The sequence below is a fragment of the Ambystoma mexicanum genome, chromosome 14, assembly GCF_040938575.1.
Source record: "Ambystoma mexicanum isolate Mex_15411 chromosome 14, UKY_AmexF1_1, whole genome shotgun sequence".
Lineage (NCBI taxonomy): Eukaryota > Metazoa > Chordata > Amphibia > Caudata > Ambystomatidae > Ambystoma > Ambystoma mexicanum.
In genome coordinates this window covers 375024351-375050854 of record NC_090940.1, presented here as the reverse complement: position 1 = coordinate 375050854, position 26504 = coordinate 375024351, and the positions used below count along the sequence as shown (strand labels likewise).

Sequence of the window (26504 nt, the reverse complement as noted above, 5' to 3'; positions counted from 1 at the left end):
GAACCACGGCCCCCCAACCAGCATCTCCACGTTGACAGGAACCCACAGTCACCACGCACCAAAAGCAAGCAGACCCACCTGACAGCTGCCCTAACTCTACCAGCCCCCCAATCTTCGGTGCAGGTGGGCTGTGCACCAGAACCAGCTTCTAAGCCTTGGCTCCTGCCCTCCCGTCCAGGGAGGAGGCCCCAAGCCTGCACCTCTCCTAAATCGGCACATCCTTCGACTTTCCACTTCCTGGAGCACCCCGGCCCACCTCCCCACTCAGACTCCTTTTCCTACGCCTGGGAGCCGTATGCCAACAGACTCCAGGACCAACACTCCCCAACCTAAACCAGCGCCCTTGAAGTTGAACGCAAATCTGCCTCCCGGACATATCTTCCACCCCACGGACCGGCACGATGTCCAAACAAATGAAAGCTAGCAAAAACGCGGACATAGCCACCATGCTTACAGCCCCGGACAGAGGGGGAAAAAACCAGACCTTGCCAAGCCTACCCCAGCGGACCCCCAGGAGGAGGGCGATTCGCCTGGCCACCAGGGGTGATTTATTCGCGTTCATGGCAGATATTAAGGCCGAATTTAGGTCCTGCATGACAGAACTCTCCACCAAACTGGAGCAAACCGATCACAGGGTAACTGAGGTGGAGCAGAGGCTAGGGGAGATTGAGGACCACTCCCAGGACCAGGCAACATCGCTTGGAGACATCCAACAAGCAGTTAGAGCTCTCCAAGACAAGTGCGAAATCCTGGACTCAGACCTCCCTCCAGATGTCATCACCAGGGTCCACAAAAGAGGCCATCTCTGCCATCTGCAGATAGTTCCGGGACTAATATCTAACTTCTAACAATGAACCTACTAACTCCTAACTCTTAACATGTAACCCATTAATATAATTATTGTTTTGAATGGGACAGCTGAGTCCATAGCACTTAATACAAATCAGTGGTGCAAACTTACGTTCTAAACTGGGGAGTGTAAATGGGCTGCATGCACAGTCTCTGCAATACGGTTTAGAAAATAAATGCAGGAATTAAAGCTACTTTTACGATGGGAGACATGAGGGTTAGAAAACTTGGAATTTGTAAAATCATGTTGCTCAAAGTAGGCCCATTGTCTGAGCTGCTGGCTCAGGAAGCCAGAAACAATGTTTTACTCATCGATTCTGGCGTCCGTTGAACCAAAACTGTGCTTAAATGTGACAGTGGAAAAGAACAGAGCTTTCTGGAAGTTTCCAGGAGGCTTGGCTATGCCAAAATAGGTGTCTGATTGATGTATGGCATCACAGCCAGGGGCAGGGAGATCATATACCTTATGTAGGGGGCTATACATGAAGTGGTTGGCACAGAGGGTTTGAAAAGAAGACAGAGAGAAAGGCTGGGCTTTTGGGGGGGTTTTGGCTGCCGAAAGAGAGTAAGAAGAGCAAATACAAAATAAAAAAACTACTCTGTGCCCTGGCTGCTTTTATGCTGGGAGCTGCAGTGCGGATAGCTGCCTGAGAGAGTGGAGGGGTGAAAGAGAGGCTGCCTGTGACGGGGAGAGCTGCAGTGATTCTCTGGGAGTGAGAGAGAAGCTGACGAAGTAAGGTGAGCAATATTTTTTCGGTAAAGATAATAATGTGCAAAGTGACTTAGTGGAGAGGCTCCGGTCCTTGGGGAAGGGTAGAAGTGAAATTAAAAAAACAGACAATACAAACGCAGATATGTAATTTAATGTGTTTTCTCCCATGTCCAAGAGGTCCGTTTCATAGCCAAACTGAAAGCTTACAACCCTGACAAAGTAGCTGATACTTTTCAAGGCTACAGATAGCAATGCATTTCCAGCCAAATGGTAAAGTATAAGTGACGGTTCCTTTGGGGGGCGGACACATTATCACAGGAGGGCAGTAGCTATGAAGTGTCCTTGCATCCCTGTTTTGGTTTGAAAAATAGAAAATGCTTTAGTCCAATGAAAAAATGTGAGATTACAATGTGCGTTTTAATTGTGTCTCGTTGAAAATGCCGGTTTTGTTTTTCATAAACACTGTTAAGCTAAGAATCTCACTGCGTATAAAATACATGAACAAATTATCTCAACGCTGGTTTATTTTTCTTGTGTGCTCTACTTATTCATGGTAATGCATAGACAGATGCAAAGCTAAGGGGTGTTTAATACCACCTGCAGCAAAAGTAAGGTGCACCAAAGCACTGATCTGGAAGCGACCTGGGTCAAATCATAGTAAGCTAATTCCCCATGTTATAAATACATGCTCGAGCAGGTGATCTGGTAAATCTAATCTGGGCAATTATCTAGCAATCCACTATAACTATGTTAGAGAAATTGTGCATATAGTGCAGCACTATGTCCTGCTTTTGTTTTGGCTAAGGATCCCACTACAAGAATAACATCAGCTAGTTCAGTGTTGTTGGTAAATTAGGAATCCTCACAAAAATATCTGACAGGATGTCAAGAGTGTCAGGAACCATTACCAGAGAAAACATTCCAAATAAAGGACCACAGAAAGCACTAAGTGTGTCTTTGAAGAACTACACAAATTGATCTCAGTGACAATCCAAGGGATCGTATCTCTCCAGCTCTGAAATCTTTCACTGGCTCCCCATGGCTGCAAGGATCAAGTTCAAAGCTTGCTGCATCATCCACAAAGGTTTCTGGGTCCTGGGACCGCTGTACCTCCAACTTTCTCTTCCAAAACATCTTCCTTCTCGAGCTCTCCGCTCATCCACCTCCAACTCTCCGACGGTCAGATGCTTCTCCAAGCAGAGACTTGGGGGCGGATCTATATCCTCGGCTGGGGCCTCCCTCTGGAACAACCTCCCTGCCTCCCTCAAACTTGAGCAGAACCACCTTTGGGTCCGGAAGCAACTCAAGACCTTCCTTTTCGCTTATGTTTTCTCTCGCCCTCTCCCCTGCTGATGCACCCGACTGCTCTGCCCACTGGTCACCCTCTGAACTCAGGCCCATGCTCCTGCATGTCCAGTTGCCCTTGCACTGACTCCCGGCTCCCCCAGCACTTAGGGTATGTATCTGCGACCCTACAGTCCCTTCGCTCTGCACTATTGAGCCACCCGCTGGCTGCACTTGTGAGTTAACTGCACTTCCCCTTCCCCTGCCCACTGGCACTTCTCCCCTTCTCTGCACTTGTACGCTCTTAATGACCCAAGGCCTAGTAAGATTGTTATTTTCTCCTCCTGGCTACAACACCTCAGGACCTGAAGTGTGCCCTGACTATTTTTGAAAATAAATACTCAGAATTACAGTTATCCCTAAATACTGCAAAATGCAAAGTGATGGTCTTTAGATCACCAAGATTACGCGCATTTGGTGCTATTATTGAACAAGTCACTCACTTTGATAACCTTGGAGTACGGTTTGAGGACTCTGGTAGCTGGGAGCCACATGCAAAAAAAAAATCTTTACCATCTCTAAATAAATATTGTGCTTGAATTTTGCCTTTCTTCACCAAACACGCTAGAGGTGAAATCTCCCCTGCCTTGGAACTTTATAATAAACAAGCGGCACAAGCAGCCACGTATGGCTCGGAACTATGGGGACATATTAACACCCGTGAGTTGTGTGTATGCAAGAATAAATTCCTGAAGAAACAATTACTTCTACCTATGTCAGCTCCATAAACCCTGGTCCATTTAGAACTTGATAATAACAGGGTCATCAGCTCCGATCTCGCTCAGACCCATAATGTTCTGGGCCAGGATCTGGAATGAGGACGGGCTAGAGGTATATAGGTAGGCTTTGTCCCATGTTATGAGCCTTGAAGGGGGTAAAGCCTAAAGTGGATAGTACATGTTCAGGAATGTCTTCTTGAATTAGGTATGCCAGATCTATGGAGCAAACCACAGGTACCAAGGTAAAAAGGCATATTTATGAAGAACTTATAGGCGATGCCACAAAATTGAAAGTTTGTGTGCAATATCTCAAGACCACAGTAGAACTAGGGTTCAAGGTTTATCGCGACACCATTCTCTCGTCTCTTGAGAAATCTCTATACCCATAGAAAATATTTTGCACTTTTTAATAATATGCACACCAAGAAATGGACCGTTTGAGATGTATGTATCTGCAACCCATCTTGATTAATGCAGGTATCCGTCATGTTATGCCTGCTATAAGATTCCTAAGAGAATGTTTGCTCCCTTATGTGGTACTTGGCACAGCGCATTTTATCCAAAGTGCATGACTGCTTAGAGGCAGGATCATCAAGCATGGACCTGGTAATACGCACATTGATGAATAAGAGCCATCTCCCTGACAACTATTGCATCAATTCCCTGTTAGTAATATTAGTCCCATAGTGATCCTATTTTATAGTTCAGTGTTTCTTTCAAATCAATAAAAAAAAGATTCCCTACTTACTGCCTGCTAACTCTGGATGCCCAGAGTGCAATATGTAATTGCTTTTATTGATTGACCTGTAACCCTATGCTCTACCGCTTCCCCCCGTATGGTGTAAATCTTGTACATTGTTTGTATTATTTTACTGCCTAGGATTGATATTTTTACTCATGTTTCTTTTATGTATCAACTGTCTTTTTAGAACTTGAAGGTAAAAAACCCAAATAAAAGTATGTTTTTGCAGATGATGATGATTTTGTCCTCCCTTTGTTTCCCCCTCCTTGTCTTGTAGCACCTAGAAACACTTGTGTACAGGTGCATTGCAAATGCCACGTCATATCATTTCATAAGAAATATCCATATCACAGAGGCACATTTTAAATATAGAGACTATCTGAAGAGAAGAGAAAGCCAGACGAGTACACTCTACTGGCCCATTTAATTTAGTTACAGTGTTAGGGTCAGAGAGAGTTAGATTAGATGGAGGACACCTTTACTTTGGACATCCTGACAACTAACAAGCAGCTTTAGTTCATTTAGATGGTTAGGGTATTCCCTCTAGCAATAGGGAATTACACGGTTTATCTATAATTTCATGAAAGATATTGAATAATGTCCACAGCATGTCCGACTCCTTCCAACCCACCAAACCCTTCAGAAGTTTATAAAAACAGGAATGCATGTCCAGGATAGAATGGACAACACTATATGTCTCTTAAGTATCCGTCAAAGTCAAAAGGTGACCAAGGACTAAGCTCATCCTATCAGATCAAATGGAAGGGTAGCAAACCACTTGAAATCAGAATATGAAGTGAGAAACCTGAATGGCCCTCTCTCAAGAGCCTTACCTGAAACACTGGGGATCGTCCCGCCATTAGTGAATCAAGACTCCTGACAAGCAATGCAAACCGGTAATGTCCATACAACGCCAGGTGCTGGTTGATGGTATTGGACTTAGTGTATTATAGGTCCCAGGTCCCTGACAACAAAAGAGTTTTTCTGCCAAGTCAGTGTCACAGATGGCCTCAATCCACAGACAAAAGAACTTACGTTTTCACTGGGTTTTATTATATACTCAAACAAGCTTCTTGTCAGGCCAAGGTGGACTTGGAACACAGGGTACCTTGGTCTATTATCTAGGTGAAATGTAATCCAAGGGATAGACTAAAGGCTGTGGTCTTCTCTATTTCCGTCCCTCAGAGGATATTCTAAATGGATTCTTGCTCCAAGTTGCTCTTGGTGCTTTTGATATGCAAACCACAAGATTTCTCAGATCTTTTCTCTCTCTAATCTCACTCTTCCTTTGTCTCCCGGTCTCCTGCCCTCATTATCTTCTTCTCCAGCCATCTCTACTACCCCTCTTACTCGCTCTACTCTCCTCCCATCTTTGATATTGCTGGTCTTTCTCAGTCTCTCTCTCCACTCATCCTCCCTCTCACCTCCCTGTCTCAACCTCCTTCCTCCTCTCTTTCCCTTTTTCCTCCTTTCACTCCATCTTCTAAGTTTCTTCCACTTCTCCTACCTCCTCTCTGCCACCACCCATGCCTCACCCTTTCTTTCTGCACGTGCACGCACACACACACACACACACACACACACACACACCCCTAATTTCTCCCCTCTTTCTACTCCAACACTCCCTTTCCAAGCTCTCTTCCACAGGCACTCTCCCAGTCACCCTCTCTCCTGAACTAGACTACTTGAATTGCTGCACCATCGCACACAATCTCTTACATGCACTCTCTCTCATGCAACTGTCACAATCTCTAACACTTCTCCACTGCATGGTCTTTTTATTCTCCAACTCTGCCCTTGACCTCAACCGAACATTTTTCATCCTCGCTCTGTCACGATGGGCTTTTATAGCCCAGCCAGTCCCGCGTCAATCCCCCCATGGGTTCCCTCTGGTTGGTGTGCGTACCTGCTTTCTGTTGCCAATCTAATCTTTTCTTTTCTCAAGGGGGTTGGGTCGGTACGAGGGAGATTTAAAAAAGGCTTGCAGACAATACCAAGATGGCCACCGGATCGTGAGGACGCACACCTCTGGTCCTCCGCACGGGCGCGAAGTAAAAGGTGAAAATTGCAGCACGCAGAAGCGAAATCCACATCAATTCAAGTATTCCCAAAGCGGTTCCAGCTGAGGAACAGGGAGAGATAGCAGTTCTATGCAGACGGAGTCTCCCGACATACAGCAGGCGGCCTGAACACACAAAGTGGGAACTGCAGCCGGGAAGCCAGGTGCGTAGCACCATTGGGACAGGGTAGCCCTGGCCCACTGGAGATCGCCAAGTGGGGTGGCGGGGAAGATGCGGTGCGGACCAGAGTCTCCACACACTACAGTGCCAAAGTGGGGAGGGGAGAGCCCCTCTCCGCAAAACTAAAGTGCAGCACAGGAGTCAAGATTCAGCGCCAGAAACTGGCATGAGGGCCGCGACAGAGATGGATCTAGACATCGGAGGCCAGGCAAAAACATTGGCACGCGACTTAAGATCCCGGCGCAGAGAAGCGCCGGTGGGTGGCCTCGCCCTCCACCTGTATCCAGCCTACCCCAGAGGGCATAGGAGGACAACTACGCTGGAGTCTGGACAAGATACACAGGTAGATCGGAACGAGTGACCGCTGCCCGTTGATGTACGCAGAGGGCTAACCCCAGACCGGCTTTCAAGGTAGGGTGAGACCGCTCATCTCCCAACGGTCCATATTGGCCCCAGAATATATCCAGGCTCATGATCCCAGCGCACAGGGCCCCCTCCCAAGACTGAACAAAAGAGGTAGTACCCCACCCCCCCAGCCCATTGTGCCCATCTGTTAAATGTGCAAAGCGCGGGCCCGGGAAGCGCCGTCTAAACTGAAAGGGGGTGACTCACAAACAAAAGCCCCCCGACCCATAATGGACCTCGGGCGAGGCGGCTCCAGCAGAACACGGGCCACGAGGGGCGCAGCATGGAGGGTACGCTGGGCCTGAGCGAAGCTTCATTATACATCATCACCAAGGGGGAAAAGGCAGAATTAGGAGCTGCGCAACTGGGCCTAATAACTGTCCAGACGCCCATGCCTTGGGTAGAGCCTGAGCGCAACTCACAGAGAGCGGGCGGACCTCCAGCAGAGCACATAAAGGGACACCCACAGGTGGGGGTACCATAAGGGCAAGGCCGCACCCCTTCCAAACTGTACTAACACGCAGCGGCACAAACCCTGCCAACATTCTAGGACCTGCAGAAAGTTCTTAAGGGACAACCAACCAACCAACTCCTCCCCCCCTCCCAGTGGCCCGATGCGACAAACTCAATAGCAAAAAACAGTAAAGTGGGGGGCGAATCACACCGATCATCGAGGCAAAGTAAAGCAGGACCGGGTGCACCCGCCTACACCCCCGCACCGTGCCACGAAAAGAAACGAGACCGCAAGATCATCTAGGAAGGGTCCGTACAGGTCTCAGCTTATCCTCAGACAACACTAGAGTGGGCAGAGTCCCTGGAGGAGCCAGGACCCAGGGCAAAGCTAGCACTCAAGCCTCGCCCCCAGAATGCCGGGCACCTGGAGCAGTAATATAAAGGCTGACCCTGGGGGACACACTCAGACTGAGTAACAGCAACATTTGTGCCGGCCTATACACACAAAGCGGCTACCTTCGGCCCTAACCCAACGTCTAAAACCCCATTAAGTAATCCGAAACACAGATCTCTCTCCTGGGCAAGCCCAGATTACAGAGCAACGATAAGGGGCTCCATGGAGGTGGCCCGGATCACAGAGCTCTAACTAAGTTGGGCAACGTCCCGGGGGAAAAGAGAAACAGGGATACAGTGGAATCAAGATACAGAGGGCTACACACCCAAGCAACACTGAGTGGAATCACCCTATTGCTAACATAAGCTGGAAAAGAGGCTAGCACAATTAGAGCAGAGAACAGTCACGATGGAGGGCTGAGAGGACCCCAAGAAAGTGAGATCTCCTACTAGCTCAGAACTAAAACAGCACCCGCAACCCACCAACCCCGTGTATGAAACACAGAGGAGAGTCTCTTACCGATCTCACTTGAAGAAAACCTGATGCCTGGGGCCAGACCGTAAAATGCCCCACCAAGAGCCAAGACCCCAGCCAGACAGCAAGAAATCCAATTGGAGAAGTGCTGGAAGCAGATACAACAGCAGACAACCCACCACCCTCACCACCACAAGAAACGACATCTTCAGAGGGTAATAAATCTCGGACCTTGATGGCCACGGATAAAGAAGAGCTGTTGAACTGTCTGAAAGGGATGGAAGCCAGGCTAACGAGTACCTTCCAAAACCAAATGGGGCATATGAAGGAGGAGCTGAAATCCACTCTACAGGAGGTGAGAAAGGAAATGAACGAACTGGGGAAAGAGTGGACGTAGTTGAGAATGGGCTATCAAGTATGGCGGGAGAATCAAAGCAATGTAGTGTCCTACTGGACCAGGTGGCTAGAGCAACAACTTAAAGCTCCATGCCAAGGACCCTGACAACTGATCACTTAGATCCAATATCAGGGTCAAAGGCCTGGCTGAATCAGTGTCGGACAGTGACCTGAGAGACACCATGCAACAATGCTTCAGTAGTTTGCTAAATGATACAAATATTGGATTTGATAGGATACATTGGGTAGGTCGAAAGCCAAACGGCCCGGGGGTGAGACCCAGAGACGTGCTGATCGCTATGACGTCCTATGGCTTGAAGGAGGACATCCTGAGAGCTGCAAGAGCACATACTGACCTAACGATCAATGGATGCTGCATACAACTATCAAGATTTGGCGCTCGCGACACTCCACAAAAGGCTACTGCGGCCCAGTCACGAAAGCCCTGAAAGCAAAACATCATACAGATGGGCCTACCAATTCGGGCTAACCTTCACCTGGCAAGGAAAGCTAAGGAGAATCAGCACCTGTGAAGAGGATCTGTCACTGCTATGAATGGAGGAAGACCAGAACCAGGAGGAAACCAGACCACAACAGAAGGCCCCTAAATAGCCAAGCCAATCCATGGGAATGGTCGACACAGAAGAAAAGGAGCACCAGCAGAGAAAAGAAGTTAACTGACCCTTACAAACATCAAAACTGACTAGTGCAATGGCAGAATGCAAATCGTAATCGTCACGGGAGCAGTGGACTTAAAACGACTTTGTCAGAGGAGGCCTGCAAGAGACAACAGATGAAAGCCTGTATGGAGTTAGGAGGGCATCACATTTAGGAATCCAATTCAGGATATGAGAATATCCTGGCATATAGGGAACACTGGGGAGCAAGTGGCCCAACACCCGGGAAAGTCACCAGGGGGGATTCTCAGGATCGCTGGCCACAAGGGTCCTCAGGGGAAGGGCGAAATATGGGTGGGGGGGGATGTGAGGGCACCGGGAGGGAAGTGGAAAGAGGGTGAAAGGGGGGGGGGGGGCTGGAAGGAGAAAGACATTAGCCACAAAAAATGGCCCAGGGATCAAGGACAGAGGGGAAGAAGGGAAGACATAGAAGTGGGAAACCTAAGAGAGAGGCAGAGCGAAGTGTGAGGGCAAAAACACTGGACCATGTCACAATGGCTGAAGTGACAATAGTATCCTTTAATGTGCAAGGGCTGAATTCACCCGTAAAACGCTGTGCAAGCCTGGGCAGATTGGTAGCGATGCAAGCAGAGATAGGGATCCTCGACACACCTCCTCCCAAAGGATGAGAAGAGGATGATATACAAGGCTCTTCCCCAACAATACTTCTCCAGCGGCAAAAAGAAAAGGAGAAGCCATACTGATTAGCCAAGACTTAGGGTTTAAGAAACTACACCTGATCAGAGACACCGAAGGGAGGTACCTGGGAATCAAGGGCACAATTAAGTGTCAAATCTACACGATACTAGCACTATACGCTCCCAACGAGAAACAGGACACATACATTACCGAGATACTACAGAAACTAGGGGGGTGGTGTGAAGGTCAGCTAATCATAGGGGGGGCTTTTAATTGCGTGATGGATCCAACACTCGATAAAATTATCCAACCCACAATAGCCGACCAGAAAAATAGACAAGCACTGGGGAAACTCTTTAGAGATCTGGGAGTGATTGAAACGTGGCAGTTCTTCCAGGAAGAAACCAGGGAATACACACATTTCTCGGCAACATATAGGGGCAATTCCAGGATAGATATGGCCCTGATCTCAGCCTCCCTGATCCCCTATGTCATGTAAGTGGAGATAGGCGTGAAATACCTCTCAGACCACGCACCAGTGTTGGTCTGTACTGATGCAGGAGGGGAGGGAAGCAAACAACGCCCACACTGGAGATTAAACAAGATGATTTTAAGGGACATAGCACTCAGGGCACACATGGAGGGTATCATAAATAACTACTTTAAAGAAAACGATAATGGGGAGACAGATTGCAGGGTGATCTGGGACGCGGGGAAATCGGTTATATGTGGCAAATCTCGCAAGCAGTGGCATATAACAGAGAGAGAGAGAGAGGGCCCTTATAACACAAGCTAGAAGGGGTACTACAGGAAGCTGAGAAACAACATAAGAATCGACAAACACAAAAATCACTACGGGAAGTAAGGAAGATCAGAGTGCAGCTAGAAAACCATACTGCCGACCGGGTGGCACAGACACTATTGAGCACCAAACAATCATATTATATACATGGGGGGGAAGGCAAACACATTTCTTGCAGCTAAACTGAAGAAACAAAAAACATGCAACTACATTGCATGTCTCAAAGATAAGCAGGGGGAGTCGTGCACTGCAGAGAGAGAGAAACTAGAAATAATGGTGCAGTTCCATGAGGACTTGCTAAAACCCGAAAGCCTCGACCCTGCAAGCCAGAAATCTTACATGGCAGTGACACGCTTATCCCAAATCACAGAACACAATATAACACACTAGAGGGAAAGATAACGGCCCAGGAGATTAGTGACGCGATATCAGCACTACCTGCAAACAAAACGCCTGGCCCGGATGGTTTGGGTAACTGGTACTACAAAACATTCCGTACGCAGCTGCTAGCACCACTCGCACATCTCTTCAACACCATTAGAGAGAAAGGATCGGTCTCAGCGGATATGGGGAAATCTACTACTATACTATTGCTAAAACCAGGTAAAGATCCCTCTGAATGTGCCAGCTACCGTCCCATAGCACTCCTAAATACAGACACAAAAATGTACGCTAAAATATTGGCCACCAGGCTGATGAAAGTTCTCCCTATAAATCTTACATGAAGACCAGGCAGGAATTATTAAAGGAAGGCACACACAAGACAATATGAGGCGAGCCATAGAAGTCATTGACATGGGGACAAGGACGAAACAACGAATCTCAGTAGCTGCGCTAGATGCTAGACGGGCCTTCGACAGCTCAGATTAGGAATACCTAAAGCTAGTTCTGTAGGGGTTTGGGTTGGTTCGGCATTTGTCAAGATAGTACTAGCAAACTTCCAACTTCCCCTCCACGAACTTCATAGAACATTTTATTCATAGCTCGGAACAGATCAACATAAGGAGAGGCACACGGCAGGGTTGTCCCCTTTCCCCTCTGATCTTCGCGATGGCGATGGAACCCTTTGCAGTGCAGATCAGAAGCAACCCAGAGATTAGAGGAGTGAAATGTGGGGGCACGACACATTAAAAAAAAATACAAATAAAATAAATCTAAAATGTATGCAGATGATGTAATGCTCTTCATGAAAGAAACCAAAAATTAACTGCCCAGGGCCATCTGGAAATGACAAGAGTTCGCCAGCATATCTGGCGAACTATAAACACTCGAACTATAAACTATTCCAAATCCAAAGCAATAAACATAACAGAAGAGAGTGCAGTGATTTCAGGCCTGAAGGAAACATACCCCTTGATTTGGGAAAATGACATATTGGAATATCTGGGTATAAAACTAACAAGGGACACAGGGAATCTGTTTCGAACAAATATAAAACCCCTCTGGAAACAGCTACAAGATGACATGCATAGATGGAAATCCCAAGAATTGTCCTGGTTTGCAAGAATCGCAATTGTAAAAATGACCCTTCTCCCCCGCTTGTTATACATGGTAGGCTCTGTGCCAATGGATATACCACATGCTCAAATCAGGAGCTACAAAAAGCAATATACACCTTTATCTGGCAAAATAAAAAACCTAGGATCCAGAGACGAATCTTGGTACGTCCACCTCTTCTTGGGGGCATGGGAGTCCCAGACGTATGGAGATGCATACTGGCGGCCCAGCTGGCGCTGATGCTCAAATGGGGGGGGGGGGGGACAGTGGGTGGTGTGGGATAGAACAAACGTCTAACACAATCCTGCTGGAGGTGCTACAGACCGTTATCATCGGTGCCCTTGGAAGCGTGGGGACCCTGTTGACGGCCACTAGAGTATCGTTACGCAGCTGGGACAAAGCACTGGGTATGAAGAACACTCTGCAGGGGTTGGGTCCATTCTCCCCTCTGGCGCATAACGCAGACTTCATACCAGGCCTACCTACACCAGAAGTTCTGGGAGGTACACCAGAAGCTCTGGGAGGGGTGGACAGGAGGGGAGGTAACACTGACCCTAAAAGTCCTGTATCAAGAGGGATCTCCCTTGTTCTTTACAGAATGTAAACTAAATTTGGACTGGGGGGGGAGAGAGATACAAGTACACACAAGTTAGACATTGGATCTCTCACCCAACAGCGAAAAGGATAGGAACTAGGCTCCCGACTGGGCTGGAATTAACCATGCAGGAGGGCTCCAGTGTGAGGGGGCTAGCTAGGCTACACAGATTGTTGAATAACGTGCAAACAGAAGACAAACTTCCGTACAAGGATAACTGGGAAAAGGATATAGGGGAATCAATCACGGAAGAAGAATGGGGCCAGATATGGTTGAGAGCGCACAAATCATCAAAATGCACGGCGATCAAGGAGTCGGCATACAAATTATGCTATAGGTGGTATATGTCCCCCCCCCCATCGCCTACACAAAATTAACGCAAAGTACCCTCCTGAATGCTGGAGACAATGTGGGGGAGGGGGGTCCTGTACCACATGTGGTGGACGTGCTCGAAGGCAGTAGCATACTGAGAAGAAATCTTGGGACATATAAAGGCGATATCAGGAGCAGAATTGCCTAGGATGCCCAAAATAGTTCTACTAAGAGCTGTTCTGAAGGCATATATACAGCATTGGGGCACAAAGCTACCTTAATTACGCATCTATTGACAGCAACGAGAATTACACTTGCTAAGAGAAGGAAGAATAAAGAGGAGCCAACGACGGCATGGTGGTGGGTTAAGGTTTGGGGGGTTATGGCGATGAAAAAAAAATGTGCCCTAAAGGCGGTTAAATACCTGAAATTCCTGGCGATATGTGACCCCTTCCAAGACTTTGTAAAGGACACAGAAGCCCATTTCCACAAACCGCAAATTCTTAAAAACATTCATGTACGCTGACAGCCAGAAAGAGCACAAATGCCTGCACGCTCAGAGCAGAAGGACACTAAACAAAACGGGGAAATCTCTGGGGCTATTCAAGTTGGGGAACTTGGAGGGGGGTATATTAGATAGGTACTTATGTTAAAATTTCAGGGGCATCGGAACTACTAATAATGACAAAGTCAAAAAACTGTAAACAAGTTATGAAAGTTTGATATGGTAATGACTCTTGCATGTTGTAACATATTTAAGCACTCAATGAATAAATAAAACTGTTTTAAAAAAAAGGCTTGCAACCCCCACCCCTTTTTTGGTTTTCACAGTATTTTCTGAAATGGAAATGAAAAGTCGACTCTCACTGTGCGGATTCTCCCTGCTATGTAAGTTTGTCACACGTCCCTTCATTATGTGCCGTAGCAATGGTGTGTGCGCCTGGGCAGTGATTGAAAGTGGTGAGTGCTGTATGGAGTTCAGTCTTCTACTGGGGCTCTGGGCCAGACCCTCTTTGCAGCCGCCCAGAGTTTCTTTTAGGGGAGTCAGACTGGTGCTCTCTGAACTCTTGCACCCTACCTCTTGGGTAGGATCAGCTCTGGTAACTACTGTGAGAAACCAGAGGGCGTTCTAGACCCCCAGTGTTATTTGCTCAGGTGGTCAAGGCCATCACCTTTGGAAGAAGACCTGGGGGTGGACCAGTGCGGGAGGATCACCTGGGCAAGGGGTCCTTGGGGACTGCTGGAGGAATACTCTTGTGAGAGACACGGTATTCCCCAAATAAGACACACCCCTACCCAACACTTCCTCAACATTTATAGGTTGTTGTAAGTCCTGTCCCGTTGCTGGCTGCCCAATTCCAACAGGTACCCACATCAAGTGAAGGCATAGGAGAACAAACATTATCTATATTTCACAACAAAATCGTTCCCCTTCTTCCGACAATATTCTTCTTCCGTTTTCTAACACCACTCGAAAAATACAAAAACTCCCACAATTCCTACTTCCACTCTAGAAATCCCATTTCTATACCAGAATACCAAAACACTAAGAAGGAGAAGAGGAAAATGCGAGCTATGAAGATTACCCATAGGAACCAATCCACCAGGGATTCCTATGGGCAGTCGCCATTTTGTCCCGATAATGAGGCCAGGCAAGGTCAGGCCTCCCTCCACAATCATTCCCACCTGAATCCTAGTAAGCCGCCCATTCAATATAAAAGTCAGAGCACACAGGCACACTGAGCGAGCTGGGGATGTTGGATGGAGCACAAAGGCCTGGAGGAAAATTCGAGCTGGAGACACCCTGCAAGGCCCAGAGGACCAAAGACTGCCTCATTGCTGGGCCTGTGAGTACAGAGGAGGCTGCAGTGTAGCGCCAACTCCAGGGAGCCAAAACCAGGGGCAGCTGGGGGTTTCCTGGCAGTGCCCATAGCACAGCTCCTCCCCTGAGCAAAGCAGGAGAGCACAGGCCTTTCCTCTGAGGGGCAGGTGGTAGGACCCTGATCTCAACAAATAGCCCCTTGAACTCCTGCAGCTCCCAAAATGCTGGATTGCCATTTACCGAAGTCCAAAGACATAAAATCATGCCAATTAAGAGGGGTCCGGGACCGGCTGACGGAGACCCATGGAGTGGACAAGAAAGGAATGCACATAGTCGGAGTGGCGACATGCAAGACCGTTGTGTGTTAAGCAAAGATTGAAGTTGCAAAAGTAGATTGCACAATTGAAGGTGGCATGCGTGTGTTTGAGACGCGAAGAAAGGCAGACCTTTGGTGAAATTTGAAATACTGATAGCTGTGAAACGAGCGATACTGAGTAGCGGAGTGATCCGGCGAAAGGAAGTAGCCCATTCGAAAGTCTTCGTGAGAGGTGAAATGTTTTCTTATAATGCTTTAAGAGTGTGAGTTAAAAGGGAAAAGTCAAAGTGGTCCTGCGTAGGTCTACCGTAAAGATCGGGCACATTCGAAAGTTTTCGACATCCAGAAAGGGTCCGAGCCCAACTGAGGGAGACTGGAAGTGTGATAAATTAGGGGAAACAAACCCCTAAAGGATGTGAAATGATCTTGGGGAAGGGAACCCATGCAGGTGCTGTGTGGAAAGGTCTGAGTTTGACTGAGGGAGACCAACGTGAACGTTTTGTTGAACTGTGTTTTGAAAGCTGGAAAAAGCAACTTTAACATGGAAGGCCAGGTGGGCCTCAATCCATGTTTTGAACTGTCTTTGTTTTAATCCTTTATGTTAGAACACTGTTTTTCCTTTATATACACCTTTTCCCCATGCACCCATTTATTGTAATAGTATAAGGGCAGGCAATAGGTTTATTTAGTATAGGCCATTTTGTTTTGACTGACACAACTATGATTGTTTTATTTATTATTTGATGGTAGAGTGTGCTCCCATCTTTAGAGATGGGGCCAGACAGGAGTTTATCCAACCCTTTTGCTTAATAAACACCCTTGAACAGTATATCTCTTGTGTCCGTCTTCACTTGTGAAAACATGCATCCCTTACACTACCATTGTATGCCACTTATCACAGTCTGTGAAAGGTCCCTGCTCCCCTTTTAACAGGATCAAGAACCAGAGCCTGTCACCGAAGACACATTAGGCTTTTGGAATCTCAATCAACACACCTGAACATATGGATCCAGGAACAAAGCCTCCCCCCGCTTTGTTGAGAACTATTGGAGGTTTGCCTCCTCCTATAGATCTGTAGACCTTCTATGGGGTGTCCTAGATTGCCTGCTGTCACTGAGCGCATCCAAAGGGCAGGTGCCATTCTGACTGGTGGAAACCCTGCTGGTAGAGCAAAGGGAAAGGCTGTCTTTGAAAATGAGGTGTTTTCGGAGACTGAAACACAAGCAGAAGTCTTACCATGCAGGAAAGTCCATTGCACAGACAGTGAGCGCTATTGGGGAAACAATATTGACAGATTCTGAAGTGACCCAACAAGTGGTCAAACAAATACGATCTAGAAGACCTGCATTTGGCAAAGCATACTTGCAAAATCTCACATCTAGAGCACAAGAAGCACTGATACATTAAAACCTTAACTGCATCAATAAATCTAGGTCCAAATGTGTTCCCTTACACACACACAATTGTGCAAGAAAAAAGAAAATAAACTTCAGTAGATGAGAGATTTGACATGAACAGTATGCATTTTGGTAACTTGCTAATTAAATTGCAACTAACAACCCACCACATCACCCCGACAGGGCTTGCAAGAGTTTGCACTGTATGGAAGAGATGGAGCCAAATGGCTAATGAGCAGACTGTAGATCATGAAGACTTGGGTTAGAATTTGGCTACCACACCTGACCCATTAGTGTAATCCTGAGCAAAGTAGTTAATCTTGATGTGATTCAGTACTAATATCTGCTAAAATCTTGTGCAGTTGCCAACAGGATAAAAGTAGATGTTAACAAATATATATGGATCTTTCCAAAGATTGAAAAGGAAGCAAAAAGGAAAGCCACAAAGGAACATAAACCCCATAGATTCATTTGCCCGATTTACATTTCTAATAAACACATAAAAATATCTGATGCAGTTACCAACAGGTCAAATGTTGACGTGAGCAACTATTTAAATAACTGGATATTTACAAAGAATGAAGACAAAGTATATAAGGAAGAAACAGAATGTAAACATTAAAAAAAACAAGAGATAAACTTGCCTGATGTATATTTTTAATGAGCACCAATCATGCAAATATGTTCTTACCTTCTGACGCAGAGTGCTGACTGCTTCCTTAATGTAAGGCAAATCTTTTGGCAGCACATACTTTTCAATCATTTTATCAAAGTCTGGATGGGACATCAGAAGGCATAGAATCTTTCGAGCGTGGTACCTTAAAAGAACAGAATGTATTCTTAATTGTATACATAGGAATTATCGTTATTTTGAACAAAAATGCCTCATACCCTGTTAGCAATTTAATGTAATGTTAACTTCTGAAACATTTGTTTTACTGATAGGTGAGAAGCAGATGTGTCTCGCAACTTCACTGTAAGGAAGGCATGGTATCAAAGCAAGACAGACAAGTGATCACGGTTCAAGGGTGTATATTAAACTGTAAAATGTGTGAGAAAAACCTAATCTAAACCTCAGTCTAAGATGGGAGCAAGCTACGACCATCAAATAATAATAATACTGGTCAAGTGCAGTCTAGTCAAATAGAAAGTGCCTATACTAAAGAAAAGAAAGAATTGTTCACCAAATTATAAGTCAGGATGTTTTTAGCACGGGACAAGGCAGGACTCTTGAGCACCGCACACTTCTGGGCTTCTCCAGCACGAGCATACAGTTCCTTTTCTCTATATCAGGGCCTTCTGTGCCCAAGCCTCTTCTCATGCAAAGAATCTTGCTTCAGAGGGCCTAATATGCCAAAACCAACAAAATAAACAGTTCCTTTGGGTAACCTTCACGTCGGGCGAGAACTTCACTCTAGGATCCCCCTCAGCAAGGCTCCGATCCTTCCTTCAGCGTTAGTCTCTCAAAGCACTTGTCAATTTAAACAAGGGCGATCACGTCTCGCTGAGTCACTCTGTTATTCTATGGCAAGTGCGTGTTTCACAATATCACAATTCGTACAGCGTTCCCCTCAGCCTGGCGCAAATGCCAGTTTCACAATTTCCTCAGTCGGGTTCACACTTTCTACAGTTCAAATTCCAACAAAAAGACATTCTAGACCCCTTAGGTTCAGGGACGTCATTTCACCTAAGTGCCAGGTGTAGTCGGAAGTGACACCACATGGCCCTTGACCTCCGATGACAGCACATGAAGTGATGCCAATTGACCCCATGAAGTGACATCACGGGAAGCGATGGAACACAACCTTTCACCCCTTGACAAAATAGCAAGTGGCATCACATAGCGTTGTTCCAAAGTACACTACGAAAAATATAGTTACAATATCACTGTAATGTTAAACATTTCATACAAGAATGGATCACCACATGTATCGTTAATATTAGTGTGTATAGGCCCATATTACCAAATTACTGTGAATGCAAGCAGATATCCAAGGCCAAATGATAATCATGCGTTGATATATGGCACTTATGCTTAAGCGCTGTATTTACAATAAGTATACATACAAAATCACCCAATCTGTGTTGGTACTCATTTATCAGAACAATGAAAGGCTGAGTTGGAATTGCCGGGATTCGAACCTGCAAACTGCAGATCGCGCACACAACACAGCAGCAATCGCTAAACCCCATGAGCTATCTTACCGGCTATAGCTCGCTTATCGGCTATAGTAAAATTAGTAATTACATGTCTGAATGTTTTCTAAGTCAGAAAGCAAATTACACTCTGTAGTGGATACCATTAAACCGGTAACAGATTTAACAGAAGGCCACTTGATCTGCAGGTCTGGTGTAAAGTTGGCCACATGTCAAGCCTGTATGGATCTACTTTTCAGGCTTCAGAGGTTGGAAATATACATAGCATTGGGAGGGTTCATTACTGTGTATTAAAGAATTTAGAGTAGCACAGGGAAAGCAGCGCACTCACACAGCATCCCGTACTCTGGGCACTCGTTACCTCCTACATGCAAGCACACATCCTGAACAGCATACCATGAAGATAGGAAAGATAGACACATTACAACAAATAATTGTGGCACAATGAAATCAAGGGTCATTTTATGTGCTATTGGCTCGGGAGGATAGGTCCGGAGCAACGTGCTTGCCTTGGAAGCAAGACGACACAGAGCAACACAGGTTTTATCCCCGGGTCCGTGCTTAGAAACCTCTGGGTATTAAGTGCGTTATAAATAACCTATCAAATAATATAGTGAAACGTTTGTACACTGTACGCAAGCCTTTAGGCACAAGGATTTTGTCAAGTGACCAAGGACATCGATCTGGAATGTCTTGTGATGATCGTAACAGAGACATCGGCAGAAAAAAACATGCTATAACTGCAACTTACAAAAAGCAAAATAGATAGTCTGAAATTGATGTTTATTTTACTCTTAAGGTTTTTTGTAGGTTTTTATCTGCATTGTGAAATTGAGGTGTTTAAGAACAGACTAAATCAGAGACTCACCCCCTGAAATGGGCCTGAAATACACATTTAATGAGTCTAGCAATTATTGTATAGAATTCAAATGATGTGTTATTCCTATTCTTTCTTATTTAGGGTCACTGCTCAAAGTGTTATACTTGTGGAAACCCTGTTATTTTTAATAAGCCTGAACAAGAAAGCCAGCCACTTTAGAAACAAAGAGCCACATGGCACTGGCCACAGTCCAGGGGATCCGATTTGTAAAAAGAAAACAAAAACAAAAGTTTTCTTTTATTTATTTTTTAGGGTTAGCAAGGGATACGACATGGGTAGCAAGGGAGTCCTCAGGGGTCAATGGTGCGACCTCTGGAAACCCCCAAATGATGTCCCTGCTTAGGTTCTTCCCTTTACCAAAGTCCAGGTCTCAGCCCCCAGTCAGGCTTTCTCTAAAGCCTCCAGTTAGGCAAAGCCCCCAGTCAGGCTTCGCACAGTTCATTCATCACAATGTCCTAGGATGTGTTAGGGTTCACCCCAATTCGCAAGCATCCCCTCAGTCGGATTCACGTCTGCCTCCACAACGTGTCAAAGGCTTTCGACTGTACAAGGGGTTTAGTTTGACACTTGTATGACCACCTAGACACCTCAAGCCAGCCTCACCTAAAATCTCTTGGTACTTGTTGATTCTCCTGGTTCGGGAGAGGGGCACCAGCCAGAGACCTTCAAATGAGTGACCACGTGACGCAGGACCACTATCTCTGGTGCCAGTTTCTCTCACAAACGTTCACAAGGCCTCCCTCTACCTGGCTCTGACCCCTTCCACAGACTTCACAGGGGTCTCCCTCTGCTGGGCTCAATCCCTTCTCACAAAGTTCACAAAGGTCTCCCTCTGCCAGGCTCGGACCCCTCTCACAAAGTTCACACAGGTCTTCCTCTGCCGGGTTCAGACCCCTCTCACAAAGTTCACAATCTTCAAAAGTATGTTTTTGGACTCCCAGTCCCAGAATGCACTTGTGATAATTTTTATCCCACTTCACAGCCCCCCAAATGGTATTTCATGTTTTGGGAGCTGTAGGAACCACAAGGGGGATGTTTCAATGAGGTCAGGGTCTTACCTCCTGCCCCTCATGTACCTGGGATCACCTGTCTGGCCCCACGGGAGGAGATCTGCTGTAGGTACCGCCAGACAACCCCCAACTGCACCTGATCTTGCCTTCTGGAAGTACAGCTCCCTCCTCCACACTGCAGTCTCCTCTCAAATAGCAGGGCCATTGTTTGGGAGGTTTTGTCCTCCTCCAGGTCCTCCAGGGCTTCTGCCGCTCACTAGGACTTTCTCCTTCTCTCCGGCACCTTCCAGCATCCCGACTCGCTCCAAGTGTGCTTTCCCGCTTGCCTTTTATGCTGCCTGGGAGAAAAGTGGAGTCAGGTGCGAGTAATTAAAGAGAGAGGCCTGACTTAGCCTGGCCTCATTAATGGGACAGTCTGCTGTAGAAAGGGGGGAGTGTTTTCTTTGTCTGTGGTTCCCTGTTGGTAATCTTCATCCTCCTAATCTCTCCCCTCCTCGTCTCAGTGACTTTAGAAAAGAACAGAGGGGAGGAATTACAGGGACTGTAGTTTTCACTAGTAAGTTTAGGACAATCCAGAAAAATACTGTTGAGAAAAGGGAAAATGTCTGTGTTGGGAAGGGAGGTTGGAGGGGGGGTTGAGTTCCTAAACATCCTGGTAGGATGGGGAATGTGTGTCATAAGGAAGGGTGTACTGCGTCTCGCATCGGGTGCCCCTATACTACTCCCTGAGGACCCCTTACTCAGGTGATCCTCGCGCACTTGTCCATCCATAGGGTCTGGATCCAAGGGCGATGGCCGTGCCCTGGCCACCTGAAAAAGGGATTCCCAGGGTTCAGCCAGTGAGACACCCTCAGGTTTGTCACATCACACTGTGCTATTAAATGTGTGCCATGGCAAGCCTATACTAGGGCAAAACAAAAGACGTGATGGCTGGAAGGTTAAGAATGAATATGAACTCTGGCATAGCTCTGGGCAACCCTCCAGCCCATCGTTCTTTGCCTGCTAAGCCATTACGGAAAGGGGAAAGATCATAAGCAAATTTTTGGTCCCACCTCAAAAGCAGTAGTCCAGCCTGGACTACTTCCCTTCTGCACAAGAACGCAAGTAACAAGACCAGTTTTGGCATCGTAAGTAAGGTGTAGCTTGGGACACTAGAACGAGTAAGCTCGGGACCCACCTGTGGGCATACCTGTACCACTTGGGGAGACTAACAATGGATGGAAAAACGATGATCTAGAGAGTTGCCCAGAGCAGTTCCAGAGGTTAAGATTAATTCCAAATCTTCCAGACAACAGCTCATTTGTTTTGCTATATGCACCTGGCACCATGCATCTGGCACCATACACTCCCCATAGAAATAAAAGTAGCGTAATTACAAGGCCCAACATCGTTAATTCCACCTTGGAACCTTCTGCTGCTATTGCAACAGTCGTATCGAAACCAGATGAAGAGGTCTACAAACCCCCCCCATACAGATGAATGTTCTTTCCAAGTTGGGCTCCTCCCATAACCTGTGTATTAGAAAGTGTGAGATGCCCAAAATAGAACACACGAGTACTCAGGATTTTGTTTCAGACCAGAGAAATTTCATCATCACCAACATCAGTAAGGTAACTGGCCATGAACCTAAAGAAGCCCTGCGATTTAAAGTCCTAGCCTGGCTCAGACAGAGAACTGGGCCAGGTGTGGTCAGATTATCAGATCTTAAAATTCTCCACAGGTTGGATTTGAGAGACTGGAGCTCACTTGACGATAAGGACTGCGTCATATTGGGATGTGGGACCAGTTCCCTACCAGCCTTTTTAAGACTATGCAGATACATCCCGAGGTGATCCACCAGATGTAACCTGATTTGACTATTCATTCGGCCTAAGGAGGTTTCCCTGGTCGTGCATATTGCTGTGGATACTTTTTTTGCTCATTTTTGTTTCATGTAAGAATTGTTTGTATTGTTTGTTTTTTTCTGTTTGTCTGCGCCCTTAAGCCTACGGGTACCTGGAGCGCAATATAAATAATAAACATAAACATAAACAACATGCCTAAACTGGGGCAATCCTGTGAACCCATCCCTAGTGAACAAATGAACCTTGGTGCATGGAGTCATGGAAGTCCAGAAATGAGAGCTTTGGCAAAGAGTTTGCTTTAGCAGCCACTTTAAAACACTTAAACCTTTTTTGGAATTTAGGTTGGATGAGAGGTGTATGCCATTGGTATTTAACAATAAATAAGCCCAACAAACAAAGTATATTTGTGTAAAGGTTCAAGGCAAAGGGCAATGCCTAAATCAAGCCTGCTAAGAGGGAAGTACAGAGGTGGCGTTTGAGATGAATGAGAGTCAATGTAGAAGAGATTGAAAAACTACACGTCAAAAGTTTTTCAAATAGGATTGCAAGATGGCTGCCGGTGAGTAGGGACGTGAGGTCCTTGGCTCTGCTCTGGGACAAGACAATAGCTGCCCTTCCGCCTTGTTTCTGAGGATGTAAGGGCATCAGAAAAGATAGCAAAACTCCTTGCAGCAAGCCGTGATCGGAAGAAGAAGACCTAACCCTTTCCCTGTTGATTGCAGGAAGATTTCAGCCATCGGGAGGCAAACGGTGCGTAGCCCATGTACGCGGCTTGAGGAGGACTTTATAACTTGATAGCAGGCGAGGAGGAGAATGGGAGACGGCACGCAAGTAAGGAATGATGGAGGAAGCCCTATGCTCTGACCGCTGGTTTTGAGGCGGACAGATTCCATAAAGGTGTATCAAATACGCGACGAGGGAAGGCGCCCGGTAAAAGGGTATAGCCCGACAAGAGAACTTACCATGGGAGCAGCTAGTGGTGTGAGGGGCGTGAGAAGGCCCAAGATACCTCCTGCGAAATGTAGCAAGCGGCTGACAAGAAACCAAACGTTTCCCAGAGAGGCTGTTTATAAATATCCAACAAAGGTGCCACCGATGAGGAAGGAGACATGCCTTAACTTCATTCCAGCAGCCTGTGCACAGGGTAAAAGGCTTGGAGAGGGTTTAGCCACTCAAGGTGAGAGATAACATTGCCCAACTCTGTGGAAGGCAGTATATTAACAGGGAGGCACCGGCTGACAGTGATGTAAACATTGTCCCTGGAGGAAATTACAGCAGCGCTGCAGTGGGAGAAGGAGGTGTTAGCGCATTGGGGCCATTGAACTGCATGCTATGTTAAAACGCCCTGAAGAGGGGAAAACGTGATTTCTCAAGAGATCCGCAGTAACGTTATGGTGTGAGGAGGAGCTACCAGAGCACTGAGATTTTAGATTGGCAAGATCCGCTGAAAAGCTTTGTGGTGCGTGTGGTGCATCCATTGGGGATATCTGTGCGAGGGGTGTTCGCTCTTCATATGGTGCTGATCACGTAACAGACCTCAATTGGCTGGGAGAGAGAAGCGAAGTAGGCTGGACCCGGGGGATAAAACCTATGGGGTCATAGGTTTTCTATTGCTCAAGCTACCATGTGACTGGCTAGGGCTGGCAGCATTGGTGGGCACATGAAGTGGATTTCCCCCTCGATAGGTGAAAGCAATTTTTTCTTTTAAACAAGATAACAGGGGAAGATGGTTGGTCAGCAGCTATAGAAGTGGTTCTGCAAACAAGTCTGGGGCACTGGACTTGCTATAAGAAAGCAAACGGAAATTAACAGAGGGACAAACACGATTACTGAGAGCCTTAGAAGGTTTTGATTGATCCTAATGCCAAAATCTAAAGAGAAGGGAACTCAAGCTAAAAAGAGACAACCTCATATTGAGCAAGAAGGGGAATTGGAAAGGTGTTGGAAACAAAGCAATGATACGGGAAGAGGATATACTAGACACTGTGGAAGGGGAGCAGAGGGATGTTTTGGAAGTGTCTGCAATGGCACTTAGCAAAGAGGACCTCAAAGACTGTTTGAGAGAAATGGAAGGGAGACTGGCAGAGAACTTCCAGCAACAATTCATGTCGCTATAGGAGGAATTGCGATCCTCTGATTGAAATCAAGGGGGAATTGAAGGAGTTGGGCAAAAGAGGAGAAGTCACTGAGTAAGGTCTGGTGGCGACATCAGAGGAGGTTTGACAAAATAGTTAACTACTGGAACAACTGGCAAGTCACCATAATTTAGAAATACAGGTGGAAGATTTGGAGAATCGTTTAAGTAGGTCTAATATTCGCATTAAAGGTGTAAGTGAGACAATTGGGGACACCGATTTAAAAACTACTGTCCAGCAATGCTTTGGTAACCTGGTGACGCACCTCCAGCCAGTTGACAACAGAATTGATCGGGTTCACAGAGTGGGTCAGAGGAGAAGAGAATCTGGTGCTAGACCTAGAGATTTTAGTGAAGATTTTGGCATCCAAATGTATTAATGCTATGGGGCGGTAAAAGGCACATAAGGTAGGGTTCTTGTTGGGTTTAGGGAAGAGGACCACCTTTGCTTCCTCTATTGTTTGGGATATGGAAACAGTGTCAAGGAAGGAATTTAAGAGAGACGTCAGCCGCGGTGTCATAACCAATTGAACAGCCTTGTAAAACATGGCAGGGTACCCCCATCCGGGTACCCTGCCATGTAGCCCTGCGGATTTGTTAAGGGGTAGTGATTTGATTGCCGTCAGTACCTCGTCCTCTGTGATCGCCCTTTACGGGGCTTCTCGCTGGTTCTTATCTAGGCATTTCAAAGGACAGGATTTCAAGAACGCCCTCTGGCGCTTGCTATCTGGTTGTTGTTCGAAAGTGTACAGAATCGTGTAGAACTGTGTGAATGCCAGCATAATCTCCTCTGTTTGAGTGGCTTCTTGCCCGCCCTGCATTTGGATGTGTTGATTCATGGCCGCCACTTCCCTTTTCCTAACCTGTCTGGCAAGCAGCCGGCCGGTCTTGTTGGCCTGAATGTAATATTTCTGCTTCAGGTATAGAAGGGATTTTTCTACTTGCTTCGCGAGTAGTATGCTGAGCTGCCCCTTAATGTGCCTGTATTCCTTCCTTATCTGAGCCCCTTTATCGGTTTCCATCCTCTCCATCACCATCCCCAGGCGCTCCTCTAAATCTGTTTGAAGGGCCCTTTCATGCTTGGCCCACAACGCTTGTTTGCTATCAAAACGCCCCGCATGGTTGCCTTAAAGGGATCCCATACCACTGCTTCCTGCACCCCCGCGTTCTTGTTTTACGCGAAAAAGTAACGGATCGCTTCACTTAACTCACTGCGCATTACTGTGTCCTTTAAGGGATGGCGGGGGAACTGCCATCACCATAGCCCCGACTCCCCTTGAGCCCAGTTTAGTTTCATTCGTAGAGGGGCATGGTCAGAAAGCGTAATCGGCCCCAGCTCGATATCCTGTACCCGTCCCAGAAGAGAGACCGATACCCAGATATAATCAATCCTAGAGAATGATCTGTGGACGTGGGAATAGTATGTGAACCCCTGGAGTCCCCTTTTAATTCATGCCATGTGTCCACTATGGTGTGTTTCTCCATACTAGCCAATAGATTGCTGGACGGGGAGCTCTGTGATGGCGATCTGTCCCTGCTTATGTCCATGTGCGTACACCACGCCAGGTTAAAATCCCCAGTCACTATCTTCTTTGACAACTTTGATTTGAGCGCTCGGCATATGCCTAAATGCAATCAGAACCCCTCTCCCCTTACTCTTGTCGTTGGCTTCGATGACATGCGGGTACCCTCTA

At 46.6% G+C, this 26504-nt stretch overlaps 1 protein-coding gene across 2 annotated transcripts in view; it reads right to left on the bottom strand.

The window, feature by feature from the left end:
• The window catches only part of TOGARAM1 (TOG array regulator of axonemal microtubules 1), a 1414449-nt gene that overhangs the window by 378021 nt on the left and 1009924 nt on the right, over nt 1–26504 (bottom strand). For both annotated transcript variants that reach the window (XM_069637491.1, XM_069637490.1), the window contains one exon: nt 17477–17603. In XM_069637491.1, coding sequence (XP_069493592.1) covers nt 17477–17603 — 127 coding nt within the window. The remainder of the gene's footprint in view (nt 1–17476; nt 17604–26504) is intronic.